Raw genomic sequence first — 21,196 nt, forward strand, 5'->3', positions numbered from 1 at the left:
GGGTGTGGGAGGTACTGGGGCAGCCTTCAGCGTCTTTCAGCACTGGGATCGTGCAGGGAAGCTATTTCAGAGCTACCAGAATCTCCTCCCTTCCCACGGGGAAGAGGACATGGCTGTGGCTGCGCTCTGTAGTACATATGTTCTTGTGAAATTCAAAACAAGGGCTTTTAGCCACAGAGAGAAAGCAGGCAGCTCCTCTCCTCTGATTCTCTGCTAGAAGCACTGTCCTGAGTTTCCCCATGGGGCGCCCCTCATGAGAGATGGGCAAGTGCTTGCATTTCCAACCACAGAAATAATTTTACGAGGTTGCAGATGTTAATCACTAGGAAAAATGAAAAATGAGGACTGGGTTTCTTTTAATTGCAGGACGAATGTTTACTGTGGGATGTTAATTTGCAGGCTGGAAGGAGGGCAGGAGCAGAGTAACAGTTTTCCCCATGACACATCTAACTTAGTCAGTGTCTGCTGCTGCTTCTGGCTGCAAAGCTGAGTGTCTGCAGGCTCGGTCTCACGGGCAGTGCAGCAGGCTCTCAGCCTCTACAGGCACATCTTTAGCAGCAAGTTGCTGCCCTGTCCCTGCCAGTGCTCACCCCAGGTGCAGACCAGAAAATCAGCAAGCTCTAACACTAATTCCCTCTCTCATGGAAGGCTGCTGGCCCACAGCTCCTGAGAACTGGCACCAAAAGGTGGTCCAGTGATCTTGTAGAAGTGATTTCCCAGATGTCAACCTTATCATTAACCACTGCTGAAAACATTATAGAAAGGTTCAATGAAATAAGACACGTGAAGATCTAGGTGATGCAAAGAACAATTTTATTTGTCTTTAAAGCAGAACACGAGCAAACCAGTGTCAGGAAACAGGCACCTCTTTTCAGATTAAAGCACTACTCACTCCTTTGGCTGTAATACAATACTGACCCAAGCATGCCACAAGCAAGCCTCAAATGCTCTTGCACCAAAGAAAAACTGTCCAGGAATCACCTGGATGAAGAACAGCAACTCAGATCAGCGAGAAGGGAGGCTAGGCGATGGCGTCTAGGCCAAGATGTCGGAGGTGGAATCTCCGCAAGGGAAGCGGATAGAACGGGCAAGGCAAGGCCCATTGGGTTCCTTTCCGAAATCCACCAGGAAGTTCTTGTTCACCGTCAGGCCTCCTTTCTCAGTGTCCACATCAATCTGCAGCATGACAGAGCCTTCCCTGCAGGGGGGCGAGAGAGCAGGCATTACAGACAAGCACGCGGGGCCCTTCCTGCCCTTCATGAGGTGGAGGCATTCTCCCTGACATCTTGTCTTCTCCGCAGAGAAGACAGCAGAGGCCCACTCCCAGCAGTGGCTAACACCAGCACCCATGGCTCCGTGCTGAATTCTCACCGGAGGCGAGTAAACCACCAGGCATGATGTGACAGACAGGCTGGAGCTTGCCTTTGTGTTGGAGGTCATCGTTACTGAACGAAAACGCCTCTGGTGGAGCAGAGCTGTGGCCTGGCTCTGAGAGACCCACAGATGGACTCACTCCACCTGCAAGGCCGATCAACGTACGCGCTCCCAAGCCAAGCCCTGCCACTGCAGCTCCACACAGGGAGCAGGTTCAGAGGTGCACGGGAGACAATTGCGTGTGCAATTCAACAAGAGCAAGCACAGCAACCGCAAGGGATTCCTCGCAGTCCCCTGGGTGAGGCACCTTCCCCACTTCTAGCACTGAGGCCTTGCAAAAGAGGCCCCTTTCCTCCCCCAGATTTCTTACCTGACCACGTTCGGGTAGAACTGCTTGTCCCACGTGCTGTAGAAGGAGTTGGTGACGTACAGCCTCTTGCCATCCAAGCTGAGCTGCATCTTACAAGGGCCACCGTACACCCTCTTGCACTGGAGGCACAACAGAGAGCAGGGATGTCAGGGCCTCTTTCTCTCAGCAGACAAGCAAAAGCAGAGGCAGCAGAGCAGAGAAGCAGAGCACAATGGCTGCCTCCCCTCCTAACACAGCTCACCTTGATCACCAAGGGCTCCGGCTGGCACTTCAGCTCTTCATCTCTACACACAGTCACGGGCCCGCCTCTGAGGATGCTGCCTCCCACAAACACCTGGAAGCAAGGCAGTGGGAGATGTGTGGCTTGTCTTGTAACCACCACCAGGTACTGATAAGGAAGCAACGCTGCAAGCCCCTCTGCCCGTCCTTACCTGTCCCACCAGCCTGGGCTTGCAGGTTTTGGAGATGTCATACTGGCGGATGTCTCCGTGCAGCCAGTTGCTGAGATACAGGTATTTGTCATCCAAGGAGATGACCATGTCGGCTGTGAAGGCTAGGGCACAGAAAAAAGAACTCTGGAGGAGGCGGCGTCAGCAGAAAACTCAGCCCCTCTGGCTCGGCGTGCATTGGGTTTACAGGGCACAGCCGCTGGGCTTTGCCAGGCTGCACAATGCAACGCTCCGAGAGGAAAAGGGCAACTCCACCTCAGGGCTCACCAACCTGGCATCTTGCAGAGAATCCATCCCGACACCTCCTTGGCTGGTATCTGAATCGCCTCCTCTACTGACCAGGTATCTCTCTGCAAAGGAGCACAAACACTGTGCCGTGGGCATTCCTGGCTGCTCAGGACAGAGCCCTCCCCTGCGCTCGCCCGCTTGCACAGCCAGGCAAATCATAGAATCATAGGATATCTCGAGCTGGAAGGGACCCCTAAGGATCACTGAGTCCAACTCCTGGCACCGCACAGCTCTCCCCAAACTTTTAGAGCATGTGCCTAAGCGCACAGTCCAATCGCTTCTTAAATTCAGAGAGTCTGTGTGCAGTGCCTGGGTTTCTGGTGGCTGCGGGCAGAATACTTGCCTCACAACAAGCCTTGTAGAAGCGGTAGATGATGCCACTCAGGGCACAGCTGACATAGCCCTCAGCAGCATCGGGGTTGTGGAGGAACTTAACGCTCAAGGGCAACGAGTCCTCCCCCAGGTCAAAGCACTGGGTCAGGGTGCGGCAGGACAAGTTCCACACGTTCAGGCGGCGCCCAAAGACCCCTGAGGAAGAGGAAAGGCGAGAGTCAGGAGAGGGCAGGGGAGCTACGGAGATCGCTCACACCTAAAGACGCTCCCTGGCAGGGACAGCCACGGCAGCGGCTACCCAGGATTAGCAGCAGCAAAATGCAGTGGCTTTGGGAGCAGAGGGAGAGAACAGGAACCAGCCTGTCTTGAGGAGAGACGATGAGCGTCCTGGGGCAGTGCCCGTAAAATGGGCCATTTTGGGACAACTCCGCCTGCCCCCTCTCCCCGGTTCTGGACCGTTCAGCAACCGCATCAACATCCTCCCATGAGCCTGGTCAGTTCTGGCTCAGTGCTTGCATCCCCATTCTCACCTTTCTTCAAATCATCAGGATTAAATCCACGCCCCGCACGTTTTGGAACCAGTCCGGCAGAGCTGATGAGAACGTTGTGGCGGGGCTGATACCAGAAGTCATAGCCAGTTGGGGGGGCCTCGCACTCGTTTTCCCAGTTACCTTTCAGCTCAAAGGTCTCTCCATCCAGCACAATAAATCCTCCTGTGATGCAAGAGGGCATGCACAACAGATCGAATACTCATCTTTCCAACCAGTCATGTTGTTCATGGTCTTATTGTAGGGAAAAGTACCTTTTCCATTGCCAGCTGGATCTCCCATGTTGGCAATCAGTATATCACCATTAGGCAGGCTATGAACTATACTAAGGTGACCCTTGTTGCACTTCCAGAAGACATCCACTGGCTCAATCATCTGGAAAAAGAGGACACACAGATGTAAGCCTCATTTCACACTATATAGCAGAGTCTTTGCCATCTGAGGTTTCTGGCGTTCACAGGAGTTTTCTTTCGAAGAAATCACACCTGCTAGGCCTTGCTCATCCTTGGAAAGAAGCGAAGAAGCCACTGAGCTCTCCTTTACAAGGACAACATGAATGCAGCAACTCGCAAGAGCTTGTTTGCCCACCTTACTCTTTGGGATGGGGGCCAGGCATGGGGTGCTACATGGCTTCCAGTTACTAGACACTCCCTGAATGCAACAGGCACAGGGAAGGCAAGAAAATGGGGATGGAAGCCTCCCCTCAGCCTGAGAAGGAGAAAGCCGAGGGGGAAGCATGACCCAGGTCTCTAAAATCAGGGGGAAGAAAAGAAGAGGAGGAGAACCTTCTTCCCTGTGCATTATTCCAGAAGCACCAGTTCCCAAGTCCTTCCCAGAAAGTTGCCTTTGAATCAGCTCAGGCATACCTTACAGAGCTTGGGAGCCCGGCACTGTGAACCCACATCCACCACGTAAATACGGGAAGAAATCAAACAGGGGAGAATCAGCTTGTTCCTTTTTGTTGTGATATTGTCAAAGCAGACGCAGCCAGCGCTCCAGCCTGAGGAATGCAGCTCGTCTTTGAGGTTGGGCATGGGCAGGCGGTGGATCACCTAGGCAGTCAAAGGCAAAGTTAGGGTTCAGTCAGGGAGGCAGGGACAAAAGGGGACATTAATGCATCCAACAACTTAGAGGTGATAATACTGTCCCCTGCACCAAAGAAGATCTGGGGAAAGGTCATTTCAAAGAAGAAGAGTGGATGTAGAGAATCTGCCTAGTATCTTTCAGAGACAGATAATTGCTGATTTCCCATTCAGCATGACATCAGACTGCTTGGTTCAGTGCCTTATAGCATCTCTGAAATTGCAGTACAATAGAAACATGCTGGAAGCGCTGGATACTCTCATCCTCCTGGGTCACTAGGGACTATTTTCCCTGTTGAACAGTCATAGGCAGGAGATTCAAACCAGAAGTTGAATAGCAGCACAAAGATGCTCTGGAAATGAGTTGGGACACAGAGATGCAGAAGATTCAGCTAGAGTCAGGCACACGGGACAGCAGAATAGAGTACATGTTGTGAAGCATGGAGTAAACGTCTGGTCATCACTGCAAATAAAGCGGTGTAGGCACAGGTACCTGGCAGTAATACGGAGATCTGGGGTTGAGATCAACAGTGGCCAAGAAGTCAGGTTGGTTGGTGCATGTTTCTCGGTAAGTACAGGTCACATATGCAAGCTCCTCTCTAGGAGCTAGGTATATGGAAAACTTGTGTTACAATGTGCCATGAAATGAGAGTAAGGGTAAATAAAAAACTTCAGCAGACTCTCAGATAAGACTAAGCTACGCTTTCTGCAGCTACAACCTTCCTCCTTGGTCAATGACAACTGCCCAGCCCTGGCTCACTCCTGGCCCAGAGCTGAGAACACAACACAAGCAGATCACTGCACAGCTCCAGTTTTCTCCCACCGAGGGAAGGGACTCAGCACATGCAATTAATTAACGGTGGTCTTTAAAAGACGCAGGCTTTGTCATCATCCAGTCTGAAGCTAACACCCCCCTTTCACAAATGCCCCCCTTTCCAAACATTCCCGAGAGGACTTGCCTTTCACAACGTCTGGGCAGACGGGGTAGTCGTAGCACTGAAGTTTGCATCTGTCTGAATTGAGAAGAAGAGAAGAATGAAAGGAGAAACATCCACATCCCTAAATGGTGCCAGTTCAAAAGGCTCCATCCCACCCAGTGGACCTTCGCCCACCCTCGTCATCAGTGGGGACCTCTGACCAGCATCTACTTGAGTAGATTTAGACTAGATATAAGGCAGAAATTCTTCACTATGAGGGCTGTGAGGCACTGGCACAGGTTGCCCAGAGCAGCTGTGGATGCCCCATCCCTGAAGCGCTCAAGGCCAGGTTGGATGAAGCCTTGAGCAAGCTGGTGTGGTGGGAGGTGTCCCTGCCCAAGGCAGGGGGGCTGGGATGAGCAAAGCTAAGCCCCTGGAAGCAGACCAGTAGCAAGATGAAAGAAACCCTTGTGTCCCAGGCTTCAGTCCCACCTTCCAGCAGCGCAGCAGAGCAACAAAGCTGCCAGTCCACAAGTGGGACTCGGCTTCAAGGTGGGATGTCTGCAGCCCCAGGCAGAGGCTGGAGCCAGGGCCAGGACGGAGCGAGAGGGCATGGAGCTGCTGTGGGGAGGCTGCAGAGCGTTTCTTACCCATGCTGAAGGCCTTCTGGTTCACTGTCCTCAAGAGCAGAGGTGCTGGGGCTGGAGGAGCAGCTTGCTGTCTGCCTTGCTGGAGTGGGTCGTGTAGTGCCAGGGCTGCTCGGAGGGCCCTTATATACACGACTAAGGGGTGGGGGGCAGAAAGCAAGCTGCCAAGGGAGGAGCGAATGTTCCCAAGCGTTTGGGAGGTGCCAGACCAGCGCTGTGGCTTGTTTCCGCCTTGCTAACCACCAATCTAGAGGAAAAATCTGCTAGTCCATGCAGGTCCTTTCCTGAAGCACAAGCCACCCCTATCTGATCCTGGGGCCCTGCTCATCTCCACTGGGACTTCTTTGGGCTCTGGAGGCCTCCATGGCCCAGCCAAGACACAGGCTAATTAAAGCCATCCCCAGTGCCCAGCTTCTTGCAATAGAAATGTGCAGCGATTGCAAATTCCAGACGAGGGATGAGAAGCCCAGCTAGATAATTGGCCCCACCAGCAGCCTCCTGGAGATTACGAGGCTTGAACTCATGGAGGCCACCAAAGGCACCTCCAAAATCTGGACCCTGACACAAGGCACGTCTCTGTTTGAGGGCTCAGAGGAAGACACGGGCTCCCTGCCACCAGCTCAGAAAGCCAGGCCCACAGGTTCCTCCACCCGTGAAGAAGACTTCCTGAGCTCGGAAGAATGGGGATCCAGGGATTCCGAGAGGCAGGGGCTCCACCAGTACTGAGCTCACAGGAGCCCTGAGGAGTTGCCGCCAGCTCCCAAGCACTCAGAAGATAACTATGGCCAGGGACGGATGCCTCAGGACGTACACTCTGTGCCAGTCTTGACCCAGCACATCTGAGGATCAAGGCATGCCAGCTGCCTCTCAGGCTTGCACCTGCACACGGGAGAGTCAGTCAACCTGTGAAAAATAGGGACCTCAAGGTTTTGGGGCAGGTCGGCATCACAACACGGCACTGCAGCAGTGGCCACATCCTCTCCGCACCTCCCTGAAGCAGAACGATGCCATGGAAAACTGATGCTGGAGGTGTCTCCATGTCCACCTGCTTGGACACCCCACTGCACAGCTCCATGGGTTCTTGGGACAGGGCCCTGTTGGGTGGCACAAAGCCCTACAATCCACCAAGCGCCATGGAACGTGAACGAGTACCATATCTCGTGGAAGAACTCCTCAATCAGCGGGCAAATTACATCGGGTAAGTAATTGCTCCACGTAGGAATGCAGAAACATCTGACAGAGCCACTAAAGAAGCCCTCAGGAGATCCCTATCAGAAGAGAGGACATCTCGCCCAGGCTCTAATTAATGGCTCTGGCTTCAGCACAGCTCTCTAAACAGGTGACGGGGGACATGGGAGCAGCCAAGCTCTTGGTCTTTTCTGTGAGAGAGGAGCATCAAGCTGACACCATTGCCAAAGGATTCTTACAAGAACTCGTGTGATCTGTTCAGCACAAATGCGCCTCATCATTTTCACTGCCAAGGGCAAAGGCAGGCTGGAGAGGGGTTGTTACCTGCCACAGCTGGACCCTTCCACACAAACCATCAATGGACAGTTCGTGCTGCCACTGTTGCTGCCCAGCTACGCCAAGTTTCTCTGTAAGATGAGAAGAAGTTGGTAAAAGACCATCACGGAGGAGAGCAGAAAGCACGCAAAGCAGTGGCACAAAACCTTGTTTGATTAGCTGCCAGAGAAGTGGAGTCCTAGTCAAGGCAAGAGCGGCTCCTGTGAAAGAAATTACATCCTCTGCCAACACCAGGAGGGGTCAAGAAATGCCATCAAGATCCAAGCCCAGGACTGCCCTTCTGCCTCGATGACCTGCGAGTAACACGTAGGAGTGGGGGGAAATACATGCACGGCAGTGAAACGCACTGGAATCACCTTCCGTGTGATTGGGCTTGCCAAACGCTTTTGGGTCAGGTGGCAGCAAAGGCAAAATGACTGGCACACAGGCTCACGCTCATTTTTTCCACAGGATTTGCCTTTCAGGCTGGCACAGCCTGAAGATGTGCTCCAGAAAATGGGCACCAGGGGATGCTGCCCACTGAAGGACACTCAGGCCTGATGGCAGGGTGCAGCTGCAGCGGCTGCTCCATCAGAGGCAACGTCAGGGGCTTGGCTGCTGCCCCTGACAGAGTGCTTTTGCAGTCACCATGTGCATGTCTCAATGCACCTTCTTGTACCCGTACACCTGCTAATTAAAAACTTCATTAGTCTGCTGCTCATTAACAGTGTGCTGGTCATCCTAGTTGGCTTTCCTCGGTGACGTCTTTGGCATCCCTCACAAAACCAAGCTGTGGGGCGTAGAGTTTTCTAATTAAAGCTGATAGGAAGAAGGATAAGAGCAGGCTCAGCAACACCAACAGGAACGCAAGCAATGGTTGGTGGGGAACAACATCGCTACAGCCTGCTCCCAGCCCAAGAAGAGCTCCCTGTGGCAGGCACGGGTAGGAAGCTGTGACATGGAAAAGCAACTGGGGGCTTCCCGGTGCAGCCCAGACCGTGGTGGCAGCTCCGTCCCTCCTCCTGCCCATCACTTCCAACCCTGATAGGGACGAACATGCTGTCATTGTGATCATGGGCATGATGGAGTGAAGCATTCTGGCATGGACTGGCACTGCACACCGAATGCGCTGGGAGAAGACCCTGCTTCACTGAGGACACTGAGGCTTCTCTTAGCACCCAAGCAACAACTCCCCCAATGATGGGACCGTCCTGTGACCTTTCCCCAGCTCTCCAGGGTGGAGACCCTGTCCCTTCCCACCTGATCCTCGAATATAACCCTGGAGGTGCCCTGGTGTATCTCAGCGTTGCTCACGATCCTGCATTCTGAAATCCCCTTTTCCTGTCCTTTTGGCCTGCCCCCTTACTCTTCTTACAGCCTTCTACCAGATTCAGATAGTTCAGGTAGGTGCTGTGCATGAAAGGAGCAGCAGAGTGTGGAAGGACTCTCATTATCACCAGTGCCCCAGCAAAAAATGCCAGCAGAGCTATGTTATCTAAGACCTCACCATGCTGCAGGTCTCTGTTGCAGTCCCTTTCCCCCTTCAGGAAGGGAAGAACACCATCCACTGCTTGTGTTAAAACAACCATGATTTTCCCTTCAAACAGCAGGGGCAACACAGGTGTTGGTGGTTAATTTGCAACCTGTTTATGTGGCACAGGAAGCTTAACAAAGTTCACTGTTAACTTCTTCAAGATGTGGCTTAGAGTGTGTCAGCTTGGAGCTCTCACAGCTCCACACATCAGTGTTTACTGACTAATGATCCTAACCCACAGGGAGTCTGATTATAAGCAGCTGCCAGTCTGTCTTGCTGATGTTATGAAGCAGATCTTGGCTGGCCAATTTATACTCACAGAGTGAGGCCCAATTCGTTTTTGTCTTTTCTACCTGAACTTCAGTGGGGCCTGACATTTCACCAGCAGCAAGGTACACAGAAATCGCAGCCAATGTGTGGAATGAGTGGTCCCCATGTTCCAACTCTACCAGCAGCAGTGAACATGAAATAGAGAGGATAAAGAAGACGATTTTTGAAGCAGATTGATATATGCTCACCTGAAACCTTCCTGTGCATGAGGAAAAATGTATAGCAAATGTGAAACTGCACTGCTGATGGAAAGGAAGGTGACAACAGGAGGTCACCTCACTGGCACTTGCCTGTTATTTGCAGATATAAGCCAATGGAGGAACAATATATTTTAAGCTACAGTGGTTCAAGTTGTTGGATAAAGTCTCTGCTGAAAAAAGACACTTTATGTCCTTCTCTAACCTGAGAACGCAGAAATAAATATGTGCTTTTCCTTGAATTGCTACAACCTGATATCAGATGTGCTGTCTTCAGGAGAGAAGCTCCTATCATGAGCGTGCAAGGCTCATTGAGTTCCTTCTAAAATCCAACCATCTACTCTGAAAAAGAAAAAAAAAGCTGGTATTATGGACAAAGGAACTGTGTTCTAATATAAGTGTCTCTCACATTTTGCAATTCTTTCTGTATCTAGGTTAAGATCTCGTTTTTAATGACTTGCATTTTAAGTGACTAGGGATGGGTCCCAGTTCCATATTTGCCTACACAAGCATTGAGGGGTAATCCAAAAATCCTTTTCCTTGTATCTTCTTCCAAAAGCTCCAGATCCCATCTACTTCCCAGAAGCATGCCACCTCAGGCATAGTGTGCACAGCTTGGAGCCCATAAGTTTGTTCTCATATCCGTGACATAAAATCAGGAAAAAAGATTAAACTCAGAAGTATCAGTTTGTTCTTTTTCCCTGATGACACATCATCAAAACATGTGATGCTTCCATTCCATCCTGAAGTGATGACGCTCATCTTTCAGGTTGGACAGGCAGTGGATCACATAGCCAAAGGCAAAAATATTTCACTCAGAGAAGCAGAGAAAAAAAGGGACCTTAATGCAAGCAGTCACTTAGGCCTTGCTGCTGCTGGGACTGCCTATAGGGATGCCGTGAGGGTAGTACTGGCCTTGATGCTGCTTTTTGGTAGCACATCTCTGGCTGGGACAGGTGGAGAGATCAAAGCTGAAGTCCGACATTCTTTCAGGAACTGGATTACACAGCCCATGCCAATGAATGCCTTAAAAACATTTACCTAAAAAAAATAAGATAGCTGAAAATGTTCCTTTTGAAGACAGAGATAAGAGTCTGCTAGTGCTCTCAAGACTGCATTGACACTGGATCTAGGCCAGGTTGATGGTTGGACTTGACGATCTTGAAAGTCTTTTCCAACATAATGATTCTACGAGTCTGAATCTATGATTCTATGAAAAGTTCATCATGCTTTGAAGCATGTCAGGCACAAAGTCTGTGAGGCAAAAGAAATCAGGAGATGATTTTTCTGGCTCTCATTCATCTGACCTGTTTGAAATGGCCAACTCTGAGTGACTTGAAACACCCTGCCAGTATGCCATTTTCCCTCTCCATGGGCATAAAGGCAATGAAGGCAACTACGCACGTGTCCTCCTCCAGAATGTCCTGCTGTAAGGCTGGGCGAGATGGATCGCACCACAAACACAGGGGTTCACAGAACACCCTTTGCAAGAGCAGGCTGACCAGACTAGTTGTTTCAGAAGATAAACTGGATTTACAGCCTCATGAAGGAGATCAAATCTGATTCCTCGTGTACTGTGGGAGTGGGTTGTGAGCAGAGTGCACAACACAACAGCTTGGCTCTTATGGGGCATGCTCTGCTCTGCCAAAGCTGCTGGGTGCCCTGTGCAGCCAAGCCATCGGGCTTCATGAACCTCGCTCAGTGGATGCTTCCCCCAGTCTCAGCTACGGAGAGGCTGGAGGCTCAGCCCAGCCCAGAGCAAAGTCAGCCGAGCTCACCTCCTGCAGAGGGACAGCACTGCAGCATAGCAAGACTGCGTTTCTCCTCCCTCAAGGCACCTGACTCTTTTTTCCATTATTACCCCAGCCACCCTTTCCCCTACAAATCAGCTGTTTGCTTTTGGAGCAAGAGTCACAGGAGAGGGGGCAGAAATATCTGACCAGAAGCATGGGAAGAGTGGGCTCACTCCTCCCCACTATGTCCCACAGCTATGACAGGATAAACCCATCTGAAACCCACATCCTTAGGTTGTGATTTCAGGCACCAGCTAATGAGCAGCCACTTCAGGCTGCCATCGAACAGCCCTGCCACGTGCAGCCACAGGGAAATTGTCCACACCAATGGACAGTGAGTCACGTTTCTGGTGGCTCAGGTTTCTGCCGGATCAGGTTGTTGAACTGACTTCTCCCACAGCCCCACAATCACTCCACCTGGCACCAGAGGAGTGGCAGCACCATGCAGCTGGGGAGCACGGACAAGCAGCACCTGCCTTTTTTCCTGGCATCCAAGCTACACGACAGCAGTGGATGCATTGCGAGCCCCGTGTCTTCCGTGTCTCTACCTGAAGACAGGCATTAGCAACTCGGCTAATATATGCAACTCAACTCATATACTGAGCAATTTACTTAAACATTTCAGGTTTCACTCCAAGGAACCATTTTATACTTCTTCATATGAGTTTCTGGTGAGTGTCTACGTATCGTGGTAGCAAACATGAAGGCAGAAAACAGGTTAGTGTCTTCTATTAGAGATTATTTTTATGTATAGTAAAATGACCTAATCAATCCACTTTTCCGTCCTCTGCAATATCCATGGTTCCTGTGCAAAATTCTTTGAGAAACATTTAATCATAATAGAAGTCATAAAGTTACACTAGCATCCTTATGTCCCTGGCAACATCCCTTAAAGAAAGGTTCGTCTGAAAAGAAGACCAAGGGCAGAATGGAGCATTCACAATGGCTGCATGGTCAACAGGATTTTTCGGGACACTAGTTTTCAGTCCTGTATCTACAAGCTTTGTCTTAACCTTGTGCGTGAATGAATTGTGCAGTCCGAAAGTATCCTCAGCTACACATGCAACTCCATCCACCCTTGAAGCTTGTGCCCAAGGGAAAAAAAAAAAAAAAAAAAAAAAAAAAAGCATTTTGGAGCTACCAAAACACGAGGATGACTTGACAGGCACAGGCAGCAGGGCGAAGCGTATCTTCCGAACCACCACTAGAGGGAACAAACAAAGCATCCAGCTTCAGATTAAGGGAGCGAAGCATCTTCCTTAAGAGGAAAGGCTGAGGGAGCAGGGTCTCTTTAGCTTGGGGAAGAGGAGACCGAGGGGTGACCTTATTAATGCTTATAAATATGTAAAGGGGGAGTGTCAGGAGGACGGGGCCAGGCTCTTCTCGGTGACACCCCATGACAGGACAAGGAGCAATGGGTACAAGCTGGAACATAGGAGGTTCTGCTTAAATGCGAGGCAAAACTTTTTTTTTAGAGTGAGGTCGACAGAACATGGAACAGGCTGCCCAGGGTTTGTGTGGAGTCTCCTTCTCTGGAGATATTTGAGACCTGTTTGGATGCCTACCTGGGCAACCAGTTCTAGGGAATGTGCTTTGGCAGGAGGGTTGGACCTGATGATCTCTTGAGGTCCCTTCCAACCCCTCTCCAATTCTGTGATTCTGCGAATGGGGATGGGGCCTGGCCCGTCCCAAGGGCAGGTCTCCAGAGCAGATTCACCTCACCTGGCCTGCAGCCTGGCACAGGGTGCCTGCTGCCCAGACCCTCCCTGCAGCCGATGGAGAGGAGGCGGCGCCTCTGGAGAGACCCGGGCTTGGCAGGGGTCTGAAGGAAGGGGAGAGCTCATTCCAGAGCCACCCCACCAGCAGGGACATCACCTGAAAGGCTCCTCTGATAGGGAAGCTCTGCAGGACCTCAGCAAGGGGTCACGCACTCACAAGCGATTGTGGGGCTGAAGAGCAGTACCCCAGGGATGCTTCCCACCCAAGGTTCACCACTGCAACTTGGGCCCTCATCTAGCCTCATCCTCTCTGCTCCGTGGGGAGAGGAAACCCCCTATCCCTTCCACAAAGGGCAATTCCTTCCAGACTTCTTGGACACCTCATTCAGGAAGCTATGGAAGCAATCTCCAGAAAGGCTGGATTTTCTCTAGGACCAATAAGGGTGCACAGAAGAACCCAGCAATAAGTTTGCTGATGGAAGGGGTGAAGGAAGGAAATGAAGTTACTCTTCCAATGTAGATAAGTAAAAAGCTAAAATTTGTAATGATCCACAATATATTGACATTTTTGCAACCTTTGCATCTCACAGAGACAAACAGGCACTCTTGCACTATCGGTGACTATGTAGAGGTGATTTCCCAAACATCAACCTTATCATTAGCCACTGCTGAAAACATTATAGAAAGGTTCAATGAAATAAGACACGTGAAGATCTAGGTGATGCAAAGAACAATTTTATTTGTGTTTAAAGCAGAACACAAGAGCAGACCAGTGTCAGGAAACAGGCACCTCTTTTCAGATTAAAGCACTACTCGCTCCTTTGGCTGTAATACAATACTGACCCAAGCATGCCACAAGCAAGCCTCAAGTGCTCTTGCACCAGGGAAAGACTGTCCAGGAATGACCTGGATGAAGAACAGCAATTCGGACAAAATGGATGGTTTGCCTTCTTTGCCCTTCATTTCCAAGTGTGAATGAGCTCTGAATCATAACAGAGTTCAACAACTTCCCACCAGGCCCTGCTACGCCACAGCAATTGCTATCAGGCTAGGGCCAGCAAGAAAGGTGCCCAACAGGTCCTCAGCAATGACAAACAGCACGGTGGGTATGCAGACATCTGTGAAATGGTGCTGTGCATACTGCAAATCTCTACACGATAAGTAGCAAGCACCCTTAACCCTGCTCTGTGAAGCGTGCCCAGGGGTTTCTTTGCACTGAAACCAAAGGCAGACACACGGTGCCACAAGGTGAATGCCATGCCATGTGTCTGTGCTCACCACTGGTGTGCCCGAACCAAAGCCTCCAACAGGACAGCTGAGCTGTAGCTCACATTAGCAGAAACCTAGATTCCAGCAATGAATGGGGACCCCCAGACCCAATTACCCTACACTCTGTTTTAACAGCTGCACCGAAGACTAGAGAGAAGAAGGGAGTCTAGGCAATGGCGTCTAGGCCAAGATGTCGGAGGTGGAATCTCCACAAGGGAAGCGGATAGAATGGGCAAGGCAAGGCCCATTGGGTTCCTTTCCGAAATCCACCAGGAAGTTCTTGTTCACCGTCAGGCCTCCTTTCTCAGTGTCCACATCAATCTGCAGCATGACAGAGCCTTCCCTGCAGGGGGGCGAGAGAGCAGGCATTACAGACAAGCACGCGGGGCCCTTCCTGCCCTTCATGAGGTGGAGGCATTCTCCCTGACATCTTGTCTTCTCCACAGAGAAGACAGCAGAGGCCCACTCCTAGCAGTGGCTAACACCAGCACCCATGGCTCCGTGCTGAATTCTCACCGGAGGCGAGTAAACCACCAGGCATGATGTGACAGACAGGCTGGAGCTTGCCTTTGTGTTGGAGGTCATCGTTACTGAACGAAAACGCCTCTGGTGGAGCAGAGCCGTGGCCTGGCTCTGAGAGACCCACAGATGGACTCACTCCACCTGCAAGGCCGATCAACGTACGCGCTCCCAAGCCAAGCCCTGCCACTGCAGCTCCACACAGGGAGCAGGTTCAGAGGTGCACGGGAGACAATTGCGTGTGCAATTCAACAAGAGCAAGCACAGCAACCGCAAGGGATTCCTCGCAGTCCCCTGGGTGAGGCACCTTCCCCACTTCTAGCACTGAGGCCTTGCAAAAGAGGCCCCTTTCCTCCCCCAGATTTCTTACCTGACCACGTTCGGGTAGAACTGCTTGTCCCACGTGCTGTAGAAGGAGTTGGTGACGTACAGCCTCTTGCCATCCAAGCTGAGCTGCATCTTACAAGGGCCACCGTACACCCTCTTGCACTGGAGGCACAACAGAGAGCAGGGATGTCAGGGCCTCTTTCTCTCAGCAGACAAGCAAAAGCAGAGGCAGCAGAGCAGAGAAGCAGAGCACAATGGCTGCCTCCCCTCCTAACACAGCTCACCTTGATCACCAAGGGCTCCGGCTGGCACTTCAGCTCTTCATCTCTACACACAGTCACGGGCCCGCCTCTGAGGATGCTGCCTCCCACAAACACCTGGAAGCAAGGCAGTGGGAGATGTGTGGCTTGTCTTGTAACCACCACCAGGTACTGATAAGGAAGCAACGCTGCAAGCCCCTCTGCCCGTCCTTACCTGTCCCACCAGCCTGGGCTTGCAGGTTTTGGAGATGTCATACTGGCGGATGTCTCCGTGCAGCCAGTTGCTGAGATACAGGTATTTGTCATCCAAGGAGATGACCATGTCGGCTGTGAAGGCTAGGGCACAGAAAAAAGAACTCTGGAGGAGGCGGCGTCAGCAGAAAACTCAGCCCCTCTGGCATGGCATGCATTGGGTTTACAGGGCACGGCCGCTGGGCTTTGCCAGGCTGCACAACGCAGCGCTCCGAGAGGAAAAGGGCAACTCCACCTCAGGGCTCACCAACCTGGCATCTTGCAGAGAATCCATCCCGACACCTCCTTGGCTGGTATCTGAATCGCCTCCTCTACTGACCAGGTATCTCTCTGCAAAGGAGCACAAACACCGTGCCGTGGGCATTCCTGGCTGCTCAGGACAGAGCCCTCCCCTGCGCTCGCCCGCTTGCACAGCCAGGCAAATCATAGAATCATAGGATATCTCGAGCTGGAAGGGACCCCTAAGGATCACTGAGTCCAACTCCTGGCACCGCACAGCTCTCCCCAAACTTTTAGAGCATGTGCCTAAGCGCACAGTCCAATCGCTTCTTAAATTCAGAGAGTCTGTGTGCAGTGCCTGGGTTTCTGGTGGCTGCGGGCAGAATACTTGCCTCACAACAAGCCTTGTAGAAGCGGTAGATGATGCCACTCAGGGCACAGCTGACATAGCCCTCAGCAGCATCGGGGTTGTGGAGGAACTTAACGCTCAAGGGCAACGAGTCCTCCCCCAGGTCAAAGCACTGGGTCAGGGTGCGGCAGGACAAGTTCCACACGTTCAGGCGGCGCCCAAAGACCCCTGAGGAAGAGGAAAGGCGAGAGTCAGGAGAGGGCAGGGGAGCTACGGAGATCGCTCACACCTAAAGACGCTCCCTGGCAGGGACAGCCACGGCAGCGGCTACCCAGGATTAGCAGCAGCAAAATGCAGTGACTTTGGGAACAGAGGGAGAGAACAGGAACCAGCCTGTCTTGAGGAGAGACGATGAGCGTCCTGGGGCAGTGCCCGTAAAATGGGCCATTTTGGGACAACTCCGCCTGCCCCCTCTCCCCGGTTCTGGACCGTTCAGCAACCGCATCAACATCCTCCCATGAGCCTGGTCAGTTCTGGCTCAGTGCTTGCATCCCCATTCTCACCTTTCTTCAAATCATCAGGATTAAATCCACGCCCCGCACGTTTTGGAACCAGTCCGGCAGAGCTGATGAGAACGTTGTGGCGGGGCTGGTACCAGAAGTCATAGCCAGTTGGGGGGGCCTCGCACTCGTTTTCCCAGTTACCTTTCAGCTCAAAGGTCTCTCCATCCAGCACAATAAATCCTCCTGTGATGCAAGAGGGCATGCACAACAGATCGAATACTCATCTTTCCAACCAGTCATGTTGTTCATGGTCTTATTGTAGGGAAAAATACCTTTTCCATTGCCAGCTGGATCTCCCATGTTGGCAATCAGTATATCACCATTAGGCAGGCTATGAGGTACACTGAGGTATCCCTTGTTGCACTTCCAGAAGACATCCACTGGCTCAATCATCTGAAAGAAGTGTATACACGAGTAAGTCTGACTGATCTGCTCATTTCACACTACATGGCAGAGCAGAGTCTTTGCCATCTGAGGTTTCTGGTGTTCACAGGAGTTTTCTTTCGAAGAAATCACACCTGCTAGGCCTTGCTCATCCTTGGAAAGAAGCGAAGAAGCCACTGAGCTCTCCTTTACAAGGACAACATGAATGCAGCAACTCGCAAGAGCTTGTTTGCCCACCTTACTCTTTGGGATGGGGGCCAGGCATGGGGTGCTACATGGCTTCCAGTTATTAGACACTCCCTGAATGCAACAGGCACAGGGAAGGCAAGAAAATGGGGGTGGAAGCCTCCCCTCAGCCTGAGAAGGAGAAAGCCGAGGGGGAAGCATGACCCAGGTCTCTAAAATCAGGGGGAAGAAAAGAAGAGGAGGAGAACCTTCTTCCCTGTGCATTATTCCAGAAGCACCAGTTCCCAAGTCCTTCCCAGAAAGTTGCCTTTGAATCAGCTCAGGCATACCTTACAGAGCTTGGGAGCCCGGCACTGTGAACCCACATCCACCACGTAAATACGGGAAGAAATCAAACAGGGGAGAATCAGCTTGTTCCTTTTTGTTGTGATATTGTCAAAGCAGACGCAGCCGGCGCCCCACCCTGAGGAATGCAGCTCGTCTTTGAGGTTGGGCATGGGCAGGCGGTGGATCACCTAGGCAGTCAAAGGCAAAGTTAGGGTTCAGTCAGGGAGGCAGGGACAAAAGGGGACATTAATACAGGCAGATACTTCTATCTTTGTAGCCTCCATGTGACTAGAGCTGGGAATGCCTCTAGAGACGCAGAAAGGAGAACATTGCTCCTTACACTAGCCATTGCCCTTTGACAGGTGACTGTGTGCAGCTGGGAAATGTGGAGATATCAAAGATTCATTCAAGAATTCCTCACCCCATGCCACTAAAATTCAGAAAATTACATATGAAGAAATGATGATTATCATCTTGACATGTCAGGTGATTCACTCTGGAAGCTTCTCCGAACACTGGACTCTCAGAAGTCTGTATTTTCTTTAAAGTGCATTTGCTCCTAATCTCTTGCACTAACGGAGTAATCAGGTAATATATATACAACCCTGATGTAGACAATATGCCTAGTATTTACTTGTTTCTGAAGGATTTCGCGTTTAGGATGACAGCAGACAGGTTGGTTCAGAGCATTCTGAAATTGCAGTACAGTAGAAAAAAGATGAAATCTGCAAAAGTGCAGGATACCCTAAACCATCTGGGTTACTAGTGAACATATTCCCTGCTGAGCAGCCACTGGCAGGGTGATTCAGAGCATGTGCTCAAAAGTTCACTAGTAGCACCAAGATGCTATGGAAATGAGTTGGGAAGTGAATCCCTACTGGCTTGTCCCCTGAGACAAAGAGATGCTGATGATTCAACTGGAGCCAGGTACACAGGGGACAGCAGAAAAGCAGCAGGGAGTTAACATTCATAGCAGACAACATCCCAGGCTGGTGTGTATCACCAGTGGAGAAGCAAGAAATAGGCCTGTCATGGCAAAATTATTGGTTGCCCAGACAGTCATGAAGAGGACATGAAAAACAAATAGGAAGCAGGATAAAAGAATCAACCAAGAGACAGAAATGAAAATGTGGAAAGACAAGAAGGTGCAAGGCATAAAAAAAAAACAACAAGCATGACAGAGTGGCTGGAAAGCACTCTGAATTTCCATAGCAGAAAAGAGTAAACGGCATGAATCAGGAAGCACAAAGACAGCAGCTAGTCATCAGCTCAGTAGAAACAGTCTAGGCACAGGTACCTGGCCGTAATACGGAGATCTGGGGTTGAGATCAACAGTGGCCAAGAAGTCAGGTTGGTCGATGCAAGTTTCTCGGTAAGTACAGGTCACATAAGCAACCTCTTCCCTAGGAGCTTCAAATAAAGAAAACTTGTGTTACAAAGAGACATAAAATGTCCATAAAAGAAAAAAAAAGTTTCAGCAGACTCAGATAAGACTAAGCTACGCTTTCTGCAGCTACAACCTTCCTCCTTGGTCAATGACAACTGCCCAGCCCTGGCTCACTCCTGGCCCAGAGCTGAGAACACAACACAAGCAGATCACTGCACAGCTCCAGTTTTCTCCCACCAAGGGAAGGGACTCAGCACATGCAATTAATTAACGGTGGTCTCTAAAAGACTCAGGCTTTGTCATCATCCAGTCTGAAGCTAACACCCCCCTTTCACAAATGCCCCCCTTTCCAAACATTCCCGAGAGGACTTGCCTTTCACAACGTCCGGGCAGACGGGGTAGTCGTAGCACTGAAGTTTGCATCTGTCTGAATTGAGAAGGAGAGAAGAATGAAAGGAGAAACGTCCACGTCCTTAAATGGTGCCAGTTCAAAAGGCTCCATCCCACCCAGTGGACCTTCGCCCACCCTCGTCATCAGTGGGGACCTCTGACCAGCATCTACTTGCGTAGATTTAGACTAGATATAAGGCAGAAATTCTTCACTATGAGGGCTGTGAGGCACTGGCACAGGTTGCCCAGAGCAGCTGTGGATGCCCCATCCCTGAAGCGCTCAAGGCCAGGTTGGATGAAGCCTTGAGCAAGCTGGTGTGGTGGGAGGTGTCCCTGCCCAAGGCAGGGGGGCTGGGATGAGCAAAGCTAAGCCCCTGGAAGCAGACCAGTAGCAAGATGAAAGAAACCCTTGTGTCCCAGGCTTCAGTCCCACCTTCCAGCAGCGCAGCAGAGCAACAAAGCTGCCAGTCCACAAGTGGGACTCGGCTTCAAGGTGGGATGTCTGCAGCCCCAGGCAGAGGCTGGAGCCAGGGCCAGGACGGAGCGAGAGGGCATGGAGCTGCTGTGGGGAGGCTGCAGAGCGTTTCTTACCCATGCTGAAGGCCTTCTGGTTCACTGTCCTCAAGAGCAGAGGTGCTGGGGCTGGAGGAGCAGCTTGCTGTCTGCCTTGCTGGAGTGGGTCGTGTAGTGCCAGGGCTGCTCGGAGGGCCCTTATATACACGACTAAGGGGTGGGGGGCAGAAAGCAAGCTGCCAAGGGAGGAGCGAATGTTCCCAAGCGTTTGGGAGGTGCCAGACCAGCGCTGTGGCTTGTTTCCGCCTTGCTAACCACCAATCTAGAGGAAAAATCTGCTAGTCCATGCAGGTCCTTTCCTGAAGCACAAGCCACCCCTATCTGATCCTGGGGCCCTGCTCATCTCCACTGGGACTTCTTCGGGCTCTGGAGGCCTCCATGGCCCAGCCAAGACACAGGCTAATTAAAGCCATCCCCAGTGCCCAGCTTCTTGCAATAGAAATGTGCAGCGATTGCAAATTCCAGACGAGGGATGAGAAGCCCAGCTAGATAATTGGCCCCACCAGCAGCCTCCTGGAAATTACGAGGCTTGAACTCATGGAGGCCACCAAAGGCACCTCCAAAATCTGGACCCTGACACAAGGCACGTCTCTGTTTGAGGGCTCAGAGGAAGACACGGGCTCCCTGCCACCAGCTCAGAAAGCCAGGCCCACAGGTTCCGCAACCCGTGAAGAAGACTTCCTGAGCTCGGAAGAACGGGGATCCAGGGATTCCGAGAGGCAGGGGCTCCACCAGTACTGAGCTCACAGGAGCCCTGAGGAGTTGCCGCCAGCTCCCAAGCACTCAGAAGATAACTATGGCCAGGGACAGATGCCTCAGGATGTACACTCTGTGCCAGTCTTGACCCAGCACGTCTGAGGATCAAGGCATGCCAGCTGCCTCTCAGGCTTGCACCTGCACACGGGAGAGTCAGTCAACCTGTGTAAAATAGGGACCTCAAGGTTTTGGGGCAGGTCGGCATCACAACACGGCACTGCAGCAGTGGCCACATCCTCTCCGCACCTCCCTGAAGCAGAACGATGCCAAGGAAAACTGATGCTGGAGGTGTCTCCATGTCCACCTGCTTGGACACCCCACTGCACAGCTCCATGGGTTCTTGGGACAGGGC

At 51.5% G+C, this 21,196-nt stretch overlaps 1 protein-coding gene across 4 annotated transcripts; it reads right to left on the reverse strand.

Moving 5' to 3' along the window:
• Positions 1-796: 796 nt before the first annotated feature.
• On the reverse strand, positions 797-20,262 carry LOC101802190 (methanethiol oxidase). Of its 4 annotated transcripts, none has more exons than XM_072027914.1 (12): positions 20,107-20,262; positions 19,499-19,552; positions 4,938-5,050; positions 4,229-4,414; positions 3,617-3,737; positions 3,345-3,527; positions 2,821-3,009; positions 2,465-2,539; positions 2,176-2,297; positions 1,986-2,078; positions 1,745-1,863; positions 797-1,198 (listed from the first exon to the last, which is right to left on the reverse strand). In XM_072027914.1, exons 1-12 carry the CDS (start codon positions 20,108-20,110, stop codon positions 1,036-1,038), a joined length of 1,422 nt encoding a protein of 473 aa, XP_071884015.1. In that variant the 5' UTR covers positions 20,111-20,262; the 3' UTR covers positions 797-1,035. The 4 variants fall into 4 exon arrangements, with proteins under 4 accessions (XP_071884015.1, XP_071884014.1, XP_071884012.1 ...); XM_072027913.1 differs by lacking the exons at positions 19,499-19,552; positions 20,107-20,262 and adding exons at positions 5,404-5,457; positions 6,012-6,154 and having other exon boundaries at positions 2,465-2,543; positions 2,825-3,009; XM_072027911.1 differs by lacking the exons at positions 797-1,198; positions 1,745-1,863; positions 1,986-2,078; ... (5 more) ...; positions 4,229-4,414; positions 4,938-5,050 and adding exons at positions 13,803-14,695; positions 15,242-15,360; positions 15,483-15,575; ... (5 more) ...; positions 17,741-17,926; positions 19,036-19,148 and having other exon boundaries at positions 20,107-20,261.
• Positions 20,263-21,196: the final 934 nt, after the last annotated feature.

Source organism: Anas platyrhynchos, chromosome 26, assembly GCF_047663525.1.
Source record: "Anas platyrhynchos isolate ZD024472 breed Pekin duck chromosome 26, IASCAAS_PekinDuck_T2T, whole genome shotgun sequence".
Classification (NCBI taxonomy): domain Eukaryota; kingdom Metazoa; phylum Chordata; class Aves; order Anseriformes; family Anatidae; genus Anas; species Anas platyrhynchos.

What these genes read in the sequence shown, in the direction of transcription:
- LOC101802190 (XM_072027914.1), bottom strand. An exon ending in CAAGGCTTGTTGTGAGGCAA is followed by an intron (nt 2,540 to 2,820) that starts GTATTCTGCCCG and finishes CTTTGCAGAGAG; the next exon opens with ATACCTGGTCAGTAGAGGAG. An exon ending in TTCTACCCGAACGTGGTCAG is followed by an intron (nt 1,199 to 1,744) that starts GTAAGAAATCTG and finishes GCCCCCCTGCAG; the next exon opens with GGAAGGCTCTGTCATGCTGC.